The sequence below is a fragment of the Papilio polytes genome, unplaced genomic scaffold (genome assembly GCF_000836215.1).
Source record: "Papilio polytes unplaced genomic scaffold, Ppol_1.0 DF823879.1, whole genome shotgun sequence".
NCBI classification, from domain to species: domain Eukaryota; kingdom Metazoa; phylum Arthropoda; class Insecta; order Lepidoptera; family Papilionidae; genus Papilio; species Papilio polytes.
The window spans coordinates 1,555,068-1,569,650 of record NW_013525325.1 but is presented as its reverse complement, the minus strand read 5'-3'; the positions used below and the strand labels follow the sequence as shown (position 1 = coordinate 1,569,650).

At 30.7% G+C, this 14,583-nt stretch overlaps 1 protein-coding gene across 1 annotated transcript; it reads right to left on the bottom strand.

The window, feature by feature from the left end:
* Positions 1-3,179: 3,179 nt before the first annotated feature.
* Positions 3,180-3,837, bottom strand: LOC106102988 (ejaculatory bulb-specific protein 3-like). Its single transcript, XM_013282615.1, has 2 exons — positions 3,651-3,837; positions 3,180-3,392 (listed from the first exon to the last, which is right to left on the bottom strand). Exons 1-2 carry the CDS (start codon positions 3,835-3,837, stop codon positions 3,208-3,210), a joined length of 372 nt encoding a protein of 123 aa, XP_013138069.1. The 3' UTR covers positions 3,180-3,207.
* Positions 3,838-14,583: the final 10,746 nt, after the last annotated feature.

Below are 14,583 nucleotides of genomic sequence, written 5' to 3'. Positions count from 1 at the left end.
TTTTGTTTATCATCACAAATATTATTAACTTGAATACAATACTATTATATTTATCAAAATTAATTTTATTAAAATACAATGAAGAGGGAATACGAGGAATAAAGGAAACAATGGAATGGAAGGACCATTTGACTGTCGCTTCTAATTTTTCTTGTACTTAGATGTAAGCAATTTCATGAAAATTTATTGTAAACATTAAAATATATTACTCTTAAAAGGATTACAAATAAAAATTAAGAGCGAATTTTTCTCACTTTTTCGATCTTTAGATTTCAAATAAACCGTATACATGAACGTTTTCATATCCAATTTTCCTCAGATTTCTATTTCACGCGGCAAAAATACGTCGCCTATTTTCAATAGATATTTACATATCAAAGTAAAAATATCCTTTGTGAGAATATACAACAATTTTATCGCAATTTATAATATATCGACCTTTCATATCGAGTAGAATAAATTGCTAAAATACTCAAATGTGAAATAATGTTAGATAATAAATAGTAAGGAAAAAAATCAATTTAACACCTCAATCTTCATTACATTCAAACCATTTTAGAAACATGGCACACAATAAATGTGTACAATTTTAATAAAACTGATCCTTTTTCATAGTTAATTCTAATTATCCGCATAAAAGGTGAAGTATATTTAGGATGTTGCTGTAGATATACAATGTTACATATTAAAAAAGCAATAAAAAGTAAGACTGCTGATATATTGAGGTTATTTATAGCGGTGTTAGTGGAATTGTCGCTATTACGGCTTACGGTACATTAACTCGTAGGTAGAAGTATTAAATATTTTGCAATGAAGTCGTCTATTGTGATAAAATATTTTAGAAATTATGTAACCCATACATACGTAATTATCCCTATACGTAAAATCGGAAATATACGTTGTTCCACTTACAATTGCAGAATTTACTATTTTTATGTACAATTCCATCAACTACTATATGCTTTTTTATATCATTAGGTGGCAAATGAGCAAGCTGCCACCTGAATCCGCCAAATGGCGAAAACGCCAGAATCCAATTTCAATCACTTGTTTAACCATTATTTAACCATCCTCTTCCACATATTGATATACTGTTATTATTTCTTGTGTCTTTTTCTTTTATCTCCTTGCATATATATGTTCATGTTGCGACAATAATATTCTTCCTTATTTCGCTGCGAGTGGTTGAAATATCAGAATTTCTCAAATATTCTCTTGCTCAAAGTTATCCATTCTCAGCACACCATCATCCATCTTTACATAGCTGGACACGTAATTTCCTTTCCAAAACTTTCGTAGTTTAGTGGGTGACAGTTTTCTCACGAATAGGTAATAAAAAGATTGTATATATTCATATTTTAGCTAAAAGTTACGTAAATACAGTACTGTTGAAAGTAAAATTCAAAGGCCGACAGCTGTACGCGCTCTCTAATTGCGCTTTTTCTCTTCGTTTTATTAGCAAAAAACTCGTTTTACAAATGTAGCGGCCGCTCGTATTTTCTTTGGATAATTACTTTCAGTGGGATTAAAACAGAGCAATCCAAAGTGAGCTACTGATTCATTGTTATTACTTGTAAATCCTTCTATTTTATATTATTAACACCACGTAATATTAAGATAAAATAGTAGTCTATAAACTGCGACCAGACAGACAGAAAAAAAATTTAATGCGATTTTCGTTATCAGCAATTTCACTACAATTTTATTACATGTATAGATTGAAAACATAGAAGATAATGTAATCATTACTTTTATTTGCTTGTTGTCTTAGTTTAATATTTAGTTTATTTACTAATAAAGCCTTATTAAAGTGTTACTGAAGCAAGACCTCTGGTTTCTCTTCCTAAACATTTGTCAGGTCTTATTCTAAGTTGTATCCTCAGTAAATATTGTCTCAGAATATTGAATTGTTGAAAGATATTGTTTTAGTCGGATAGCGTTTACCTCGGCAGATTCATATGTCTAAAGTTAGGTAAGGTTTTCATGGACAGTGGTCACATAGATCCATTTCCCCTAGAACGACTAGCCGTGGGTCTATTGCTCTGTGCCACCTCCACACGGTGACTGGCGTAGACAAATATTACTAACTGTTAACAGAGTTATAATAATAATAGTTGATTGATTTTCGTTTCCTATATTTGTTTTCATTGCAGTTGTTATTTTCTCATAACACACTCGCTTTCGCCCTCGACTCCCTCTGCGTGATGTTAAAAAAGTAGTCTATGTGTTCTTCCAGGCTCTCTCTTCTCTACATCTTTTCTAAATTGGATCAAGATCCGTTCAGCTGTTTAGGCTACAAACTCTAAAAAAATATCCATCCATCCATTTAAAATATTAGTAAGATATATACTTTACAATATCATTGACATCTATATGTTTTATAAACACAAAATTAACTGTTACTAGCTGTTCCCATGCGGCTTCATCCGCATGAAATTATGAAAATTGATTTTATTTTTTACATATGAAAATATATTGCCTAAAGCATGCAGTAAGTGTAGGGCTTTTTATTAAAAAAATAATTATTCAAAAATATGCTGTAATTGCTGACATCTTAGGCAACAAAGAGGTGTGTGTTTACGCTTTATTATAATAGTAGAGATTTTATTTTAATCTGCAGCCTCGTACGATGCAGATATGTACTGCGAAATGTATTTCCCTTTGGAACTAATTAGAGGCATTCATTAAGCTTGCGATGTAAACGAACTTCAACCTCGGTCGAAGATACAGAAAATTTTAGTTTTAATTTTTATCTTGCATCACTGGTTGGTAATTTGAAGCTAAATAATTAAAAAAAAAATTTACGCGTATTAATGTTACCAATAATAAAACAGAGATAAATTAGTTTTAAAATATCACAGTTCATGTTTGATTGTTTTATTACTTTTGCTATAATATTAAGCAGCTTTACGAATTCGTTGAAGCTTGAATAAGAAAAGCATTTTTATTCAAATTTGACAAACTTGCCTTTCTCTCGGTAGGGTAAAAACATAAAGATAATTTTCTTATTACTTAAATGAATTAATATGTATTTATTGTCACAAAAAAAAATATATAAAAGGATTTATTCTAAAGAAAACAAACAATCGTGGCAAAAAGTAGCCAGCTCAGCGTAAGCGTGAGGGACTAAGACGTTCCTGCGCTGATTTTCAGCTGGCTCCTTCGTATTCAAGTAACATATACCTCAATTATTAGAGTAACTTTAAATTATTCTTCTGCAATGAACTTGTTAAAGTCGTCAATATATTTGCTCTCTGGATCATATTTGTCGAGGAGTTGTACCCAAGACTTGGGATGACGTTTCATCACCGCTCCTATAACTTGTTTGATTATCTCCTTTTGTTTGTTTGTACATTTTCCACAGGAAGTTCGTAAAACTTCAGGGATATCATCTGAAATTTTTAAGATTTCAATGTTTTCAAACGGTAAATCCGTTCCTTGTATGAAAAGGGTGAAATGAGTAAAATAAGGCCTCTGTTACGGACACACATCAAAACAAACTCAGAGTTACTTCCACTTTACGCATGTTTTTTGTGGTCGTAGTATTGCATCGTGCGAACCCATTCGAAGATGTTACACCGGACTCTAACACTATTAAATTGAATTTGATCCGATTGGATTAAAAAAATCCTTGTCAAAGGATAACTTACGTTTAAATTCTTTGGCGTCAGGTGTACAAGGTCCTTTATCTAAGAAACATTTTGTGTAACTAATTAGTATTCTATCATTATCTAATAAAAGTCCAACATCAAAATCATAGTACCGCGGATTGTTAAAATCACCTTCCACTAATATTATACTCGTAATAACAGACAATGTTGCAATACCAAGCGTCATACTAAAATTTTCAAATGCTCAATTAAAAATAATAAATATATTATTATTAAAATTTTATAATTTCACTAAGCTATAAATCTCACTTTTCGTCTTAACTGAAAATAAATATGATATCTTTAAATTCCGACTACAAAATTATTATTACAGCACAGTAAGCTAACTTAGGTTTTTTCTAGTTGGAACTAACAGAAGAATTTCTATGAAGTCTTATATCTGAGACTGTATAATCTTCACTATTATTAGATGAGTCCACAATAAATACGACTATAATTTGTTCATATGCTTCGTTGCTTAACAATTATGTATTGTGTGTAATTTTACAATGCAGTATACAATAATCATTTTCTAGATACAATTAAAAAAATGTGTGTTGATTTATACTAGAAATCTCTTATGAATATAAAAACAAATAAAGCGGACCTTTCAATAAATTGCTTTCAAATGAATTAGGCGACGCCCGACAAAGTTTAACTAGTTTAGAGTAAATCAATACTGACTTGATAACTGATTCAGACATCCAAACAGGATATGACGTTATATACATGTTGAGTATACTAAGCACGTATAGTTTATATTAAAAGTATATAATTTGATTAAAAATAACAATAAAATAAACATTAAATAGTACAATGTACGATATATTTCAGAGATTCAGAGATATTCCTTTACAAAGACGATACATTTTTATAATGCTAAAAATGTACAAAGCTAAAAGGACAGATAAAAGAACCGTACAACTGGAATTTGAATAACAAAACAGATTCTTTTTGTCATATTTGACAATGGTGAAAATATAGAATTTGTGATATCAACAATCTTTAAATAGATATTAAAAGCCATTCTAAAACTTGACCGAATGTACAGGTTAATGATTACAGATTACATAGGGCTTATCATGAATATTCGTGAGAGTATTTTCGTTATCGTTATCCACACCAGAGGTGTACATGAAGTGCCAACACATCTCATACTAATTTTGTCCATGACATTACGCAAGCATTCTAGCTACGTAAATTTTCGTGATAGAACCTTAGTTCGTTACATATTACGCGTACGATATTCTTGCAATTGTTTCCTTCCGAGTACAATTAACATACGCTTACCTTTCGGCTTTTGAAATAGTTAGTCATTAACATTGTTTAACTCGCAAAACAAAACATGGACAAATCTGATTAGTCTTTAAAAGTTACAATAACAATCAATCTCTCCGAGAAGCGTCACTCCGAAATTAACGATAGGGAGCGATTTAATTATAAAATCGTTAATCATTTCACCAAACAATCTATATTCTAATATTCGGTATAAACGTAGCCGTTAATTACATTTGGAGTATAAATTTCTTACTAGTATAATTAGAATATACTGTAAGTTTCCTCAATTAAAAAACTCATACAGAAATGTTTGATATCATATTAATAATATAAATGCGAAAATTTATATGGATGGATCTCTATCTAAATGGCTGAACGGATTTCTATGAAATTTGGTATAAATGTAGAGGATACTCTGGAAGGACACATAGGCTACTCACTTTTGTTTATTTTTCATACCACGCGGATGGAGTCGCGGGCGAAATCTAGTGTCATATAAAATTTTAATCCCGCTTATTTTGTTTGAAACAGAGATAAATACTTACAAAAACTTCGGCTAATTAGTTTAAATACTTCGAGTGGAACTAATGCCTTGAATTACAATTTTAAACAATAAACAATTGTAATTAATGGTTTTCACTTAATAAATACAAATTGATACTCTTCAAGTTAAAGTTTTAATTAAGGTATTAGCAACAGGTGTTACTGAAATTGTTGAAAGCCCTAATTTGATAATTGTCCTTCCCAACTTGTTACTGAAGTACAATGTATCCCTTACAATGTGTAACTTGTAGTTTTATTTTGTTTCATTTGAATATAAGCACGACAGAGTACGTGCCATTTTACTTCTAATAAACTCTTATTTTTTTATTAATTAAAACGTATATGAATTGTATAGATCTTACTTCTAACTACTAATATTATAAATGCGAAAGTTTAGATGGATGGATGTTTGTTAGAGTTTAAAACCTAAACTGCTGAACGGATCACGATGAAATTTGCCATAGTTCTAGAGGATAGTCTGGAAGAACACATAGGCTACTTATTTTTGTTTTTTTAATTCTACGCGGACGGAGTCGCGGGCGAAAGCTAGTAATATTATAAATGCAATAGTTTGCATTTATAATAATACTTAGATGGATGAATGGATGTTTGTTAGATTTCGTAGTCTAAACGGCTGAACGGATTTCGATGAAATTCGGCACAGACGTAGAGCTTAGTCTACTTACGTATAGGCTACTTTTTATCCCGAAAAGAGTTACGGTTCCCGTGGGATGCATTATTAGTTTTAAATGTATATTCGATAATTCTGCAACGGTTCAACATATGTTATTGAAATTTGGCACAGATATAAAACAAAGTCTGGAGTACACATAAGATAAGGTTCATCCCCGAAAATGTCCGGTTCCCAAGGGCATGTAGTTTTTTCTAATTTACATAGTTCGTCTGTTTTCTAATACCACCCGGACGGAGTCGCGAGCGACAGCTAGTGATTTTGTAATTGTTTAAGCAGATTAAATTATAGACAAATAGAAAATAGGGATATTGAATGTAGGAACGCTCCATAATTTCTTATTTGTTTTTACATTCTAGCCTTTGCAAGTTATGGCCACGTACGCGCCATTAATCTTGTCTGGCGCGCCTTCTCCTGTCTAAAGGGTATCTCATGAGTTTACACTTCGATTGCTTTAGGCACCATTTAGGTTTTTAAATATATTGTTTATGTATATAAGGGTAAAAAGTTTTCAATATCATTATGTAATTTATATAATTGTAAATGTATACTTAGGGCCTGTCCCACCACTGGGTGATAAAGGCTCAGCTAGCTTAAAAATGATGTCAGATAAGGGAACAAAATCCGATATTTCCATCACATATTTTAAAAGTTGGATTGTTATCAGACAATTTACAATTTGGTGGGTCAGTCCCTCAATATATAATGTGGAACGAATAGTATTTTTGTATATTAACAACAAACTCAAAAACTACTGGGCCGATTTCAAAAATTCTTTTACCATTAGAAAGCGACTTTATCACAGTAACACAGGCTATATTAATGTGGGGTTGTGGCTCGATCAAATAAAAATAAACTCGTTAACTATCGCTGTTTTTAATATTTACACCATTTTACAAAAAAACACATCTTATTACATCGTCGTTCCTCTTTTTTTCTCCGACTCTCAACTTAAAACTAATTTTAAACCAACGTATAAAAGTTTAAAATTCGAAATCAATTAAAAAGAAAACATATTAAAAAGAAACATATCTAACCTCCTTATAACCTCTTATAACCTCCTTATCCTACATTAATATGTTTAATAATTAGGATTTGCATTGGTTTAAATAAAGAAAATAGTAAACAACAGTTTATTTACAAATTGTAACATTCTGTAGCATTAAGAAATAATTTGTGAAACGTTAATTTGTTGTCGCGTCGCGCTGAAATCCTTTATCTTCTGCATTATTCACTGCGTTGCTGAGACAAGCCTTTTAAAATGCAAATTTGTACTACGAAATGCATTTTGCTCAATTTGTATTGTGGAATAGTTAAATGTACCATTTTCAAGTCAAACGAAATTATTAAAATGAGAAAGTTATTCCAAAAAAGGTTAAGTCAATCGAAATTAAAGAAACTTTTTTTTAATTACACAAAAATTGTTCAAGTCACTTATAAAATAATACTAAAGAAATGTGTTTCTAGACCATGGAGAAACAAAAAAATTGTAAAGTATTAACAATAAATTCTACCAATTTTCTTTCATTTAAAGATAAAAAATTCGAGTAACATTATGGTCGGAAATTTAAGAGAAGTATTACTATTAAACAACGACAAATCATGATGTATGTAACGAAATTATTATTAATTTTGTAGGTTACAGGAGAGTTACGTTATTACAATTTCAAGGAAAAATGTTCCCGCCCGGGATCGAACCGGGTTTCTTGTGCATGTGAAGTACTCGAGATATCCATCACACTACGGAAACCACACAAACCACATAAGTATAAATTACATCTTAATGTTGTCAAACGAATGTTGACTTAAAAAGGCAAAAAACCACGACTTTTGATCAACTTTAACACAGCTTTGAAACAAGGCAACATTTCCCCAAATCCGCGTTTCGAATTCGTGTCTGCAATCCAAATCCATCTGCAAATTACGGCGTCGTTACGAGCACAAATTCCGCAATGCAATGTGGTTTAAACGCCATTTTTCGTATTTGCTGTCTATTATTTTCAATGTTTTTGAATCAATTAAAAGTTAAATTGTATGAAAATTTTAAAGTAATAAAAGTTATGTTGAATTCTTAATGAGAAATAGACTGCGGTATATTTTTTAATGAAGCAAAAATATAAAACCGCGTTGTTGAAACACGCAAAGTTATTCTTGTCATAATTTTAATAGTCCGTAACATATTCTAAAATAATTTATTTACATTTTCGCACATATGACTTGCTATTGTCTAGGTTAGAATTTCATTTATGGACATAAAAAATCCAGGGCATGCGTGTAAGGGGGCGGAGAGGGGTGGCAGATGTGTTTGCTCAGCCGACGCCTGTAATGCTGTGTGCCGGATGCTGCGCCACGCACAGACCTACCTGATGCTAGTTTCACGAGGGTAGACCAATTACTTAGAGTAGTATTCAGTAACAGTACTGCTATAGTTTGAATGCACGTACTCTGAGGACAGTACTATTCCGTCTCCGCGTCTGTGATCAAGCGACTACACCACTATTATATCCTATTCTACTGTCAAACTGTTTTGCCCTCTTGTGAAACGGGCATTAATTTGAACTTTAGTGTGAACATTTCAAGCTCTCCGCATTGCGTGTATTTTAGGTTAAATTATGAAAAATAAAAAAAATAAACCCGTTTAACCATTACTACATTTATTCGTGGTAAGAATTGGATTCGTAACACAACTGTTTGCTATATGAATTGTGCAAGTTCCATAAATATGATAGGAAGAAAAACGATTTATTTACAAAGAAAATAATTTAAAAAGTATTAGGTGATACCTTTTGTTTGAAGTAGTAAAAGTACCAAATAGTTTATCTATTGCAGAGTCGCCGCAAACTATTCATAAATGTTTTCTTGCATGTAGAGCAAAAATACAGTGCTGAAGAGAAATGCACCCCATTTTATGAATGAAAAAAATAGATTAATGCTAGAAACATCGGAATATCGAAAATAAAACCTAAGCGTATATAGTACTATGTATTCATACATCTGTTAATTTTACCATTATTATTTAAATGAAATGAAAGAATAATAATCTTGTAAAGTACCTTAAAATACATCGTATTTAATGTATAAATTATGTTTATATTCATTTTCAAAGACCTCCTTTTGTAGACTGAAGGACGTCGAACATAACAGCATTAAATTGTTTAATTTTTCCTATCCGTTTGTAGTTTGAAATAAAGTAATATTACTTAATTCTAGCTGTTCCTGTGCGGCTTCATCTGCATGTATATTATAAAAAACTTTAATGTTTACATTTGTCAAATGATCAATAGCAAATGTCATAGTGACTGTCAATCAACCTTGGCAATCTTGCTTCCTTGATGTTGGCAGCAACTTATGGTCTCTTTCACACATTAGGGTTTTTATTCAAAATATTTACCTCTAAGTTTAACGGCGTGAAAATATATAGCCTAAAGCGTGACGCAAGTGTAGGGCCTCTTATTAAAAAAAGCATTATTCAAAAATATTCTGTTATTACTGACATCTTAGACAACAAAGAAGTGTGTGTTTACGTTTTATTAAATGAAGTATAGATAGATATAGGAAGTATTGATAGATTATATGTTTGAGTAAAATAAAATATTTGGGCACATACGATTTATAGTGTGAAATGTGCAGTCTGGTACTTCTTGGTGGTGCAATTTCCTTGCATGATAACATTTCCTGTTCTGTTAGATCTAACGGCAAAATTGAAATTAAATCACCGTGCATAAACATAAAATGTCATCTGAACACTTTAATTAAAAACGAAATTCAAAGGATAAGGGCAAAATTATAATTGTGTGATGTCATCGAAGACCAACGAGTTGATTGCTGCTTCGTACTTAGGGTAGACTCTGGGATCCTCTATGTGGACGTACATATAGTGTGCTGGTGATGATGATGATGAAATATTTTCTTATTTACTTCTCATTACTTTGATTTTGTCACAGATTATCCACTCAAATAACATCTACTGGCATTTAAAAAAAAAAAGAATGAATAGAAAGTAAAAGCTAATGTCGATGTAAATAAGGAGTACAATAAAAATGGGAAAGAGCTGATTACTACTGTTGTCTATGTAAAAAAATGTAACAATTAAAACTGTGTTAAATTTCAAGTTCATCTGTTCATGAAATTACCTTAAAAAGGGAAATACATTTTACCTCTTATGTTTTGTCTAACTAGTTATTATCTATTGTCAGTATGTTCTAAATACACATAGAAATAACTGGTCGTTCTTAAAAAGTACGTTAGCAAAATTATTATGAAAATGTATGTGGGTCGTACTTTTTTCTTTTCCTTTATGAGTCACATGGGGATTTATAAATGTTATTTATGGTCTTTGAATTAGTAATTTTTGTACTCCTAATATTTCCTACATTATTTTGTCTGTTGCTTATTTACGTGAATTATCATTTTTGTCTTTTCATACAAAGAAAGATACATGAAGCGAAAATTAGCTATGTTAATTATTTGAAATTATATTTTAAAATATATGTAATCATTTAAAATGAATACTGTAACTAAATCGATCCTAGTAATTATTTCCTCATTTTTATTACCGTTTCTTTACAAGTTTTTGTGTAAATAAGGACAAATATTTTTTCTTAAATTGGTTAAATACAATACTAGCGTTAAGTAAATGAATGCAATAGATTATATGCACGTAGCTAGCACAGATTACTTCACCGTAATTCATTTCCCGTCCGCGACTACTTGCTCGTAAATACGAAATATTCTCAATGAAACACAATCTATCAGTTAAAAATTACCATGTATAGTAATTTTTATAGATGTTTAATATCCTGTATAATTTATTTGCAAACAATTGCAAACACAATTTGATTTTTAAATCATCCGTAAATTGGAATTACATTCATTCTATCTCCTAGGTTTTTTTCTAAAATCTCTTCAAAGTTCTTTTTGTGTTTACGAAAATGGCGATTCTATTTTTCTTCTCTATGTTTGAAATCGACATAAAATGCGTGACTATATTCAAATTTTGTATGTTTCATAAATTATTAATGAAAGAGGATTCAAGACAAAGATTACTGAAACGTACGCGATAAAGAATATGTTTTATGGCAATTTTTGATAAACATCTACCGACTTTGTGAATAATATAAACTTGCACCTGCTTATCTTAATATTCAATATTCAAATCAAAGCGAAGACACAAAAGGAAACATATACAGGGATATATTGCAAAGGGATTTCGTTACTTTTTTCTGAGTTTTTAGTACATTGTTTCGTATATTTCTGTTGTAAAAAGATTGACAGGGTTTGTATTCACAGTGTACTAATATTATAAATGCGAAAAGTTCATTGTATGATTTTTCTCATTTCTCTTCCTCTCTCTCTCTCTCTCTTTCTCTCTCTCTCTCTCTGAAATTTGGCTTTTGGAAAGATTTGAAGATGTAGAACATAGTCTGAAATAACATGTAAGCTATTTACTTAGTTCTTTTTAATTCTGCGCAGCCGATATTTTTGGCAAAACATATGTGGTTTTGTGATAAAACTAGCTTTCGCCCGCAGCTTCGTCTGCGTGGAACTAAAAAAAGAAAAGTGAGTAGTCTATGTGTTGTTCCAGGATATCCCCTACGTCTATGCCAAATTTCATCGAGATCCGTTCACCCGTTTAGACTACAAACTCTAACAAATATCCATCCATCTTAACTTTCCCATTTATAATATTAGTAAGTATTAGTAACTATGTTTTCTGCTACAACTAAGTTCAACTATCACTACTACTAGGTGTTTAAGCAAAGGTATTGCCATATCTTGTTTTCTAACACATAAAGTAATTAATTGTTGATGATTTCCAAAAGTTAACAATATATCATCAAAAAGCACACACATGGTTTATTCAAAGATTATTAAGTTAGTAAATTGTCTTTCGTTTTGAATGAAAAATTAGCGTAACTTGGTAAAACGTTTACCTTGTTCAATCTTAAGTAACATAAAAGGTTTTCATGTCCTTAAGTGGAAGCTCACGTGGAAGCGATCTATCTTGAACGAGTCACGTGTCGGAAAATGTCTTGGCGATAACTTATAAAGGGTAACCTTTTGAATCCGTCGTTTATCAAAGAAAAAATAATCAATATTTTTCATACGCTAATTTCCATAATAAAATAATCTATTTAATTAAATAAAATTGAATGTGAGTCCTTTATGTGTCGCGAAGAAGACATTGAAGTCTTGGTACGTTGTTTCAAGGGCTTCATAAATATTGTATCATTATTTTATTTCTTACTAATATTGTAAACACGCAATTAGATGGATGTTTGTTAGAATTTGTAGCCTAAAGTGATGAAAGGATCTCGATTAAATTTGGCATAGATGTAGAGGATATACGGAATATAACACATAGGCTACTTACTTTTAATTCCACGGGGACTAATTCGGTGGCGAAAGCTAAGAAAAATTTAAAACATATATAAGTTTGAAACTTTTTATTTATTTTGACATTAATCTGATAGTTTAAACTATTTTAACTACTGATATCACGTACCTTAAATAAATCTTACAAATAACATTTGTGTATACTGTTTATATACATATGTGGAATTATTGTATGGGATTTTATAACAGTCGGAATACTAGTTACCTGTTGTTACGTTGTTCTCATTACGTAGTCGTCACGTCGCAGTGTTGTGAATGTTTGCGGATGCGAACAAAGTTTGCGGAACCAGCGGAGTTTGACAATTTAAATAGAACGCTTATCCTGTTACAATTTTAGAAACGGGGTGAGGAAATTGGTAAAGTTTTAATTCATATTCTGTATTACTTTAACATTTTTATTATCTTACGGTTATTGAATACATAAGTCTGTTTAAAAAGAGATAAAACGATATGATTGATTATATCCGTAGTGTTTTAAAGCAAAGAATAAATTAATTTGTTTTAGAAATTTTTTGACCGACTTCCCAAAAGAAGGAGGTACTCAATTCGTCTGTATGTTTTTTTATTTTTTTTATGTGTGTTACAGCATAACTCCGCCGCTAGTGGACCGATTTTTCTTCATCGGTATAGTAAACTTTTAGTAAGAATTCATTCAATAAATTACCCGAAGACATGAATTTAAATAATAACTTTAATATTATTCTCCACGATTTCACATCAGATTATATTCTTATTTTTTATCTTTGTTCTGGTTACCTCATTATTTAATCACAAGGGGAATAGTAAAAAGGAGTTAATAGTTCTTTATTTAAATGCAAAGCGAGCGAAATGAACACTGTTCTAATTAGTTCAAAGTGGCCACAACTCTTTATGAATTTTTCGCGTGGCTGAATCCTTGGAAACTCAATTTAATTTGAAACTAGGATAAAGATGAGTAAGTCGAAATAAAGAAGTATGAAAATTTAAAACTGTTTCCAATTAAAAAACTATAAAATATAAATATGGGTAGACAAAAATTCAAAATAGCTGATATTTTTTAAATCTAAAAAAAGTGTTGGCACAAAACATTAGAATGATTTTACGAAGATTTAGTTTTTTTTTATTTTTTTATTCCATCCATCCATCTAAACTTTCGCTTACTACTTTAGATTGAATTTAAAAATATAAGGAGATAAACGAGATTATCTACAACGCAAAAATAAACTAGTTTAAACCCAAAACTAGAGATATTTATTTATATCTCACGTTATGTTAAAACTTGTGCAATACATTAAACATACCAAATTAACCCTACAGTTGCAAACGTCGCGTTGAGAATTGTGTAGTAGAAGAAAATACAACGTAGGAAATAAATTATTCTCAAAGACTAGTGAATGTGTAACGCTCGAGTTAGTCAAATTACTTCAACTGCTGTTTTGTTGCATTTCGCAACAAGTTTTAACAAGAGCTGTTAATAACTACACTTAACGCAAGTTTGCAAAGACAGAAATTTAGATGCGAAGTTTTTATTACAACTTTGAAATATTAAGGATAAAGTTTTTTTTTTCGATTGAACTCTGAGTATTTTTTTATCAAGGTGGCAACGAGCATGCGGCAACTTAAATGGCAAAATGAACAAAATAGCGAACTATCGATTGGTCTGAAATTAAATAACAAAAATTAGCGAGTGATATTTGTAGCGTACAAGAACGGTAAAGATCTCGACGAAATTCGGCACAGATGTAATATAGTCAGGAAGGACACATAGGGTACTTATTTTAATTTCCCGCTAACAAGTCGAGGGCGAAGCTTGATTATCTATGTATTCCATTTCTAGAAGGACTCAATTATAGTGCAGTATTGATTGTTATACATAGATTATTAACCTTCCATACACTATATGTAACTTTTTAAAATTAAAATACAGATTTGACGTGGAATTCGTGAAAATACATTGTAATATACCGCTAGTTCTAAAATATTTCATCTCTGGATACTCGCAATAAAATCACTTTTATATTTCATCATAAAATCTGGTTTGTTTTA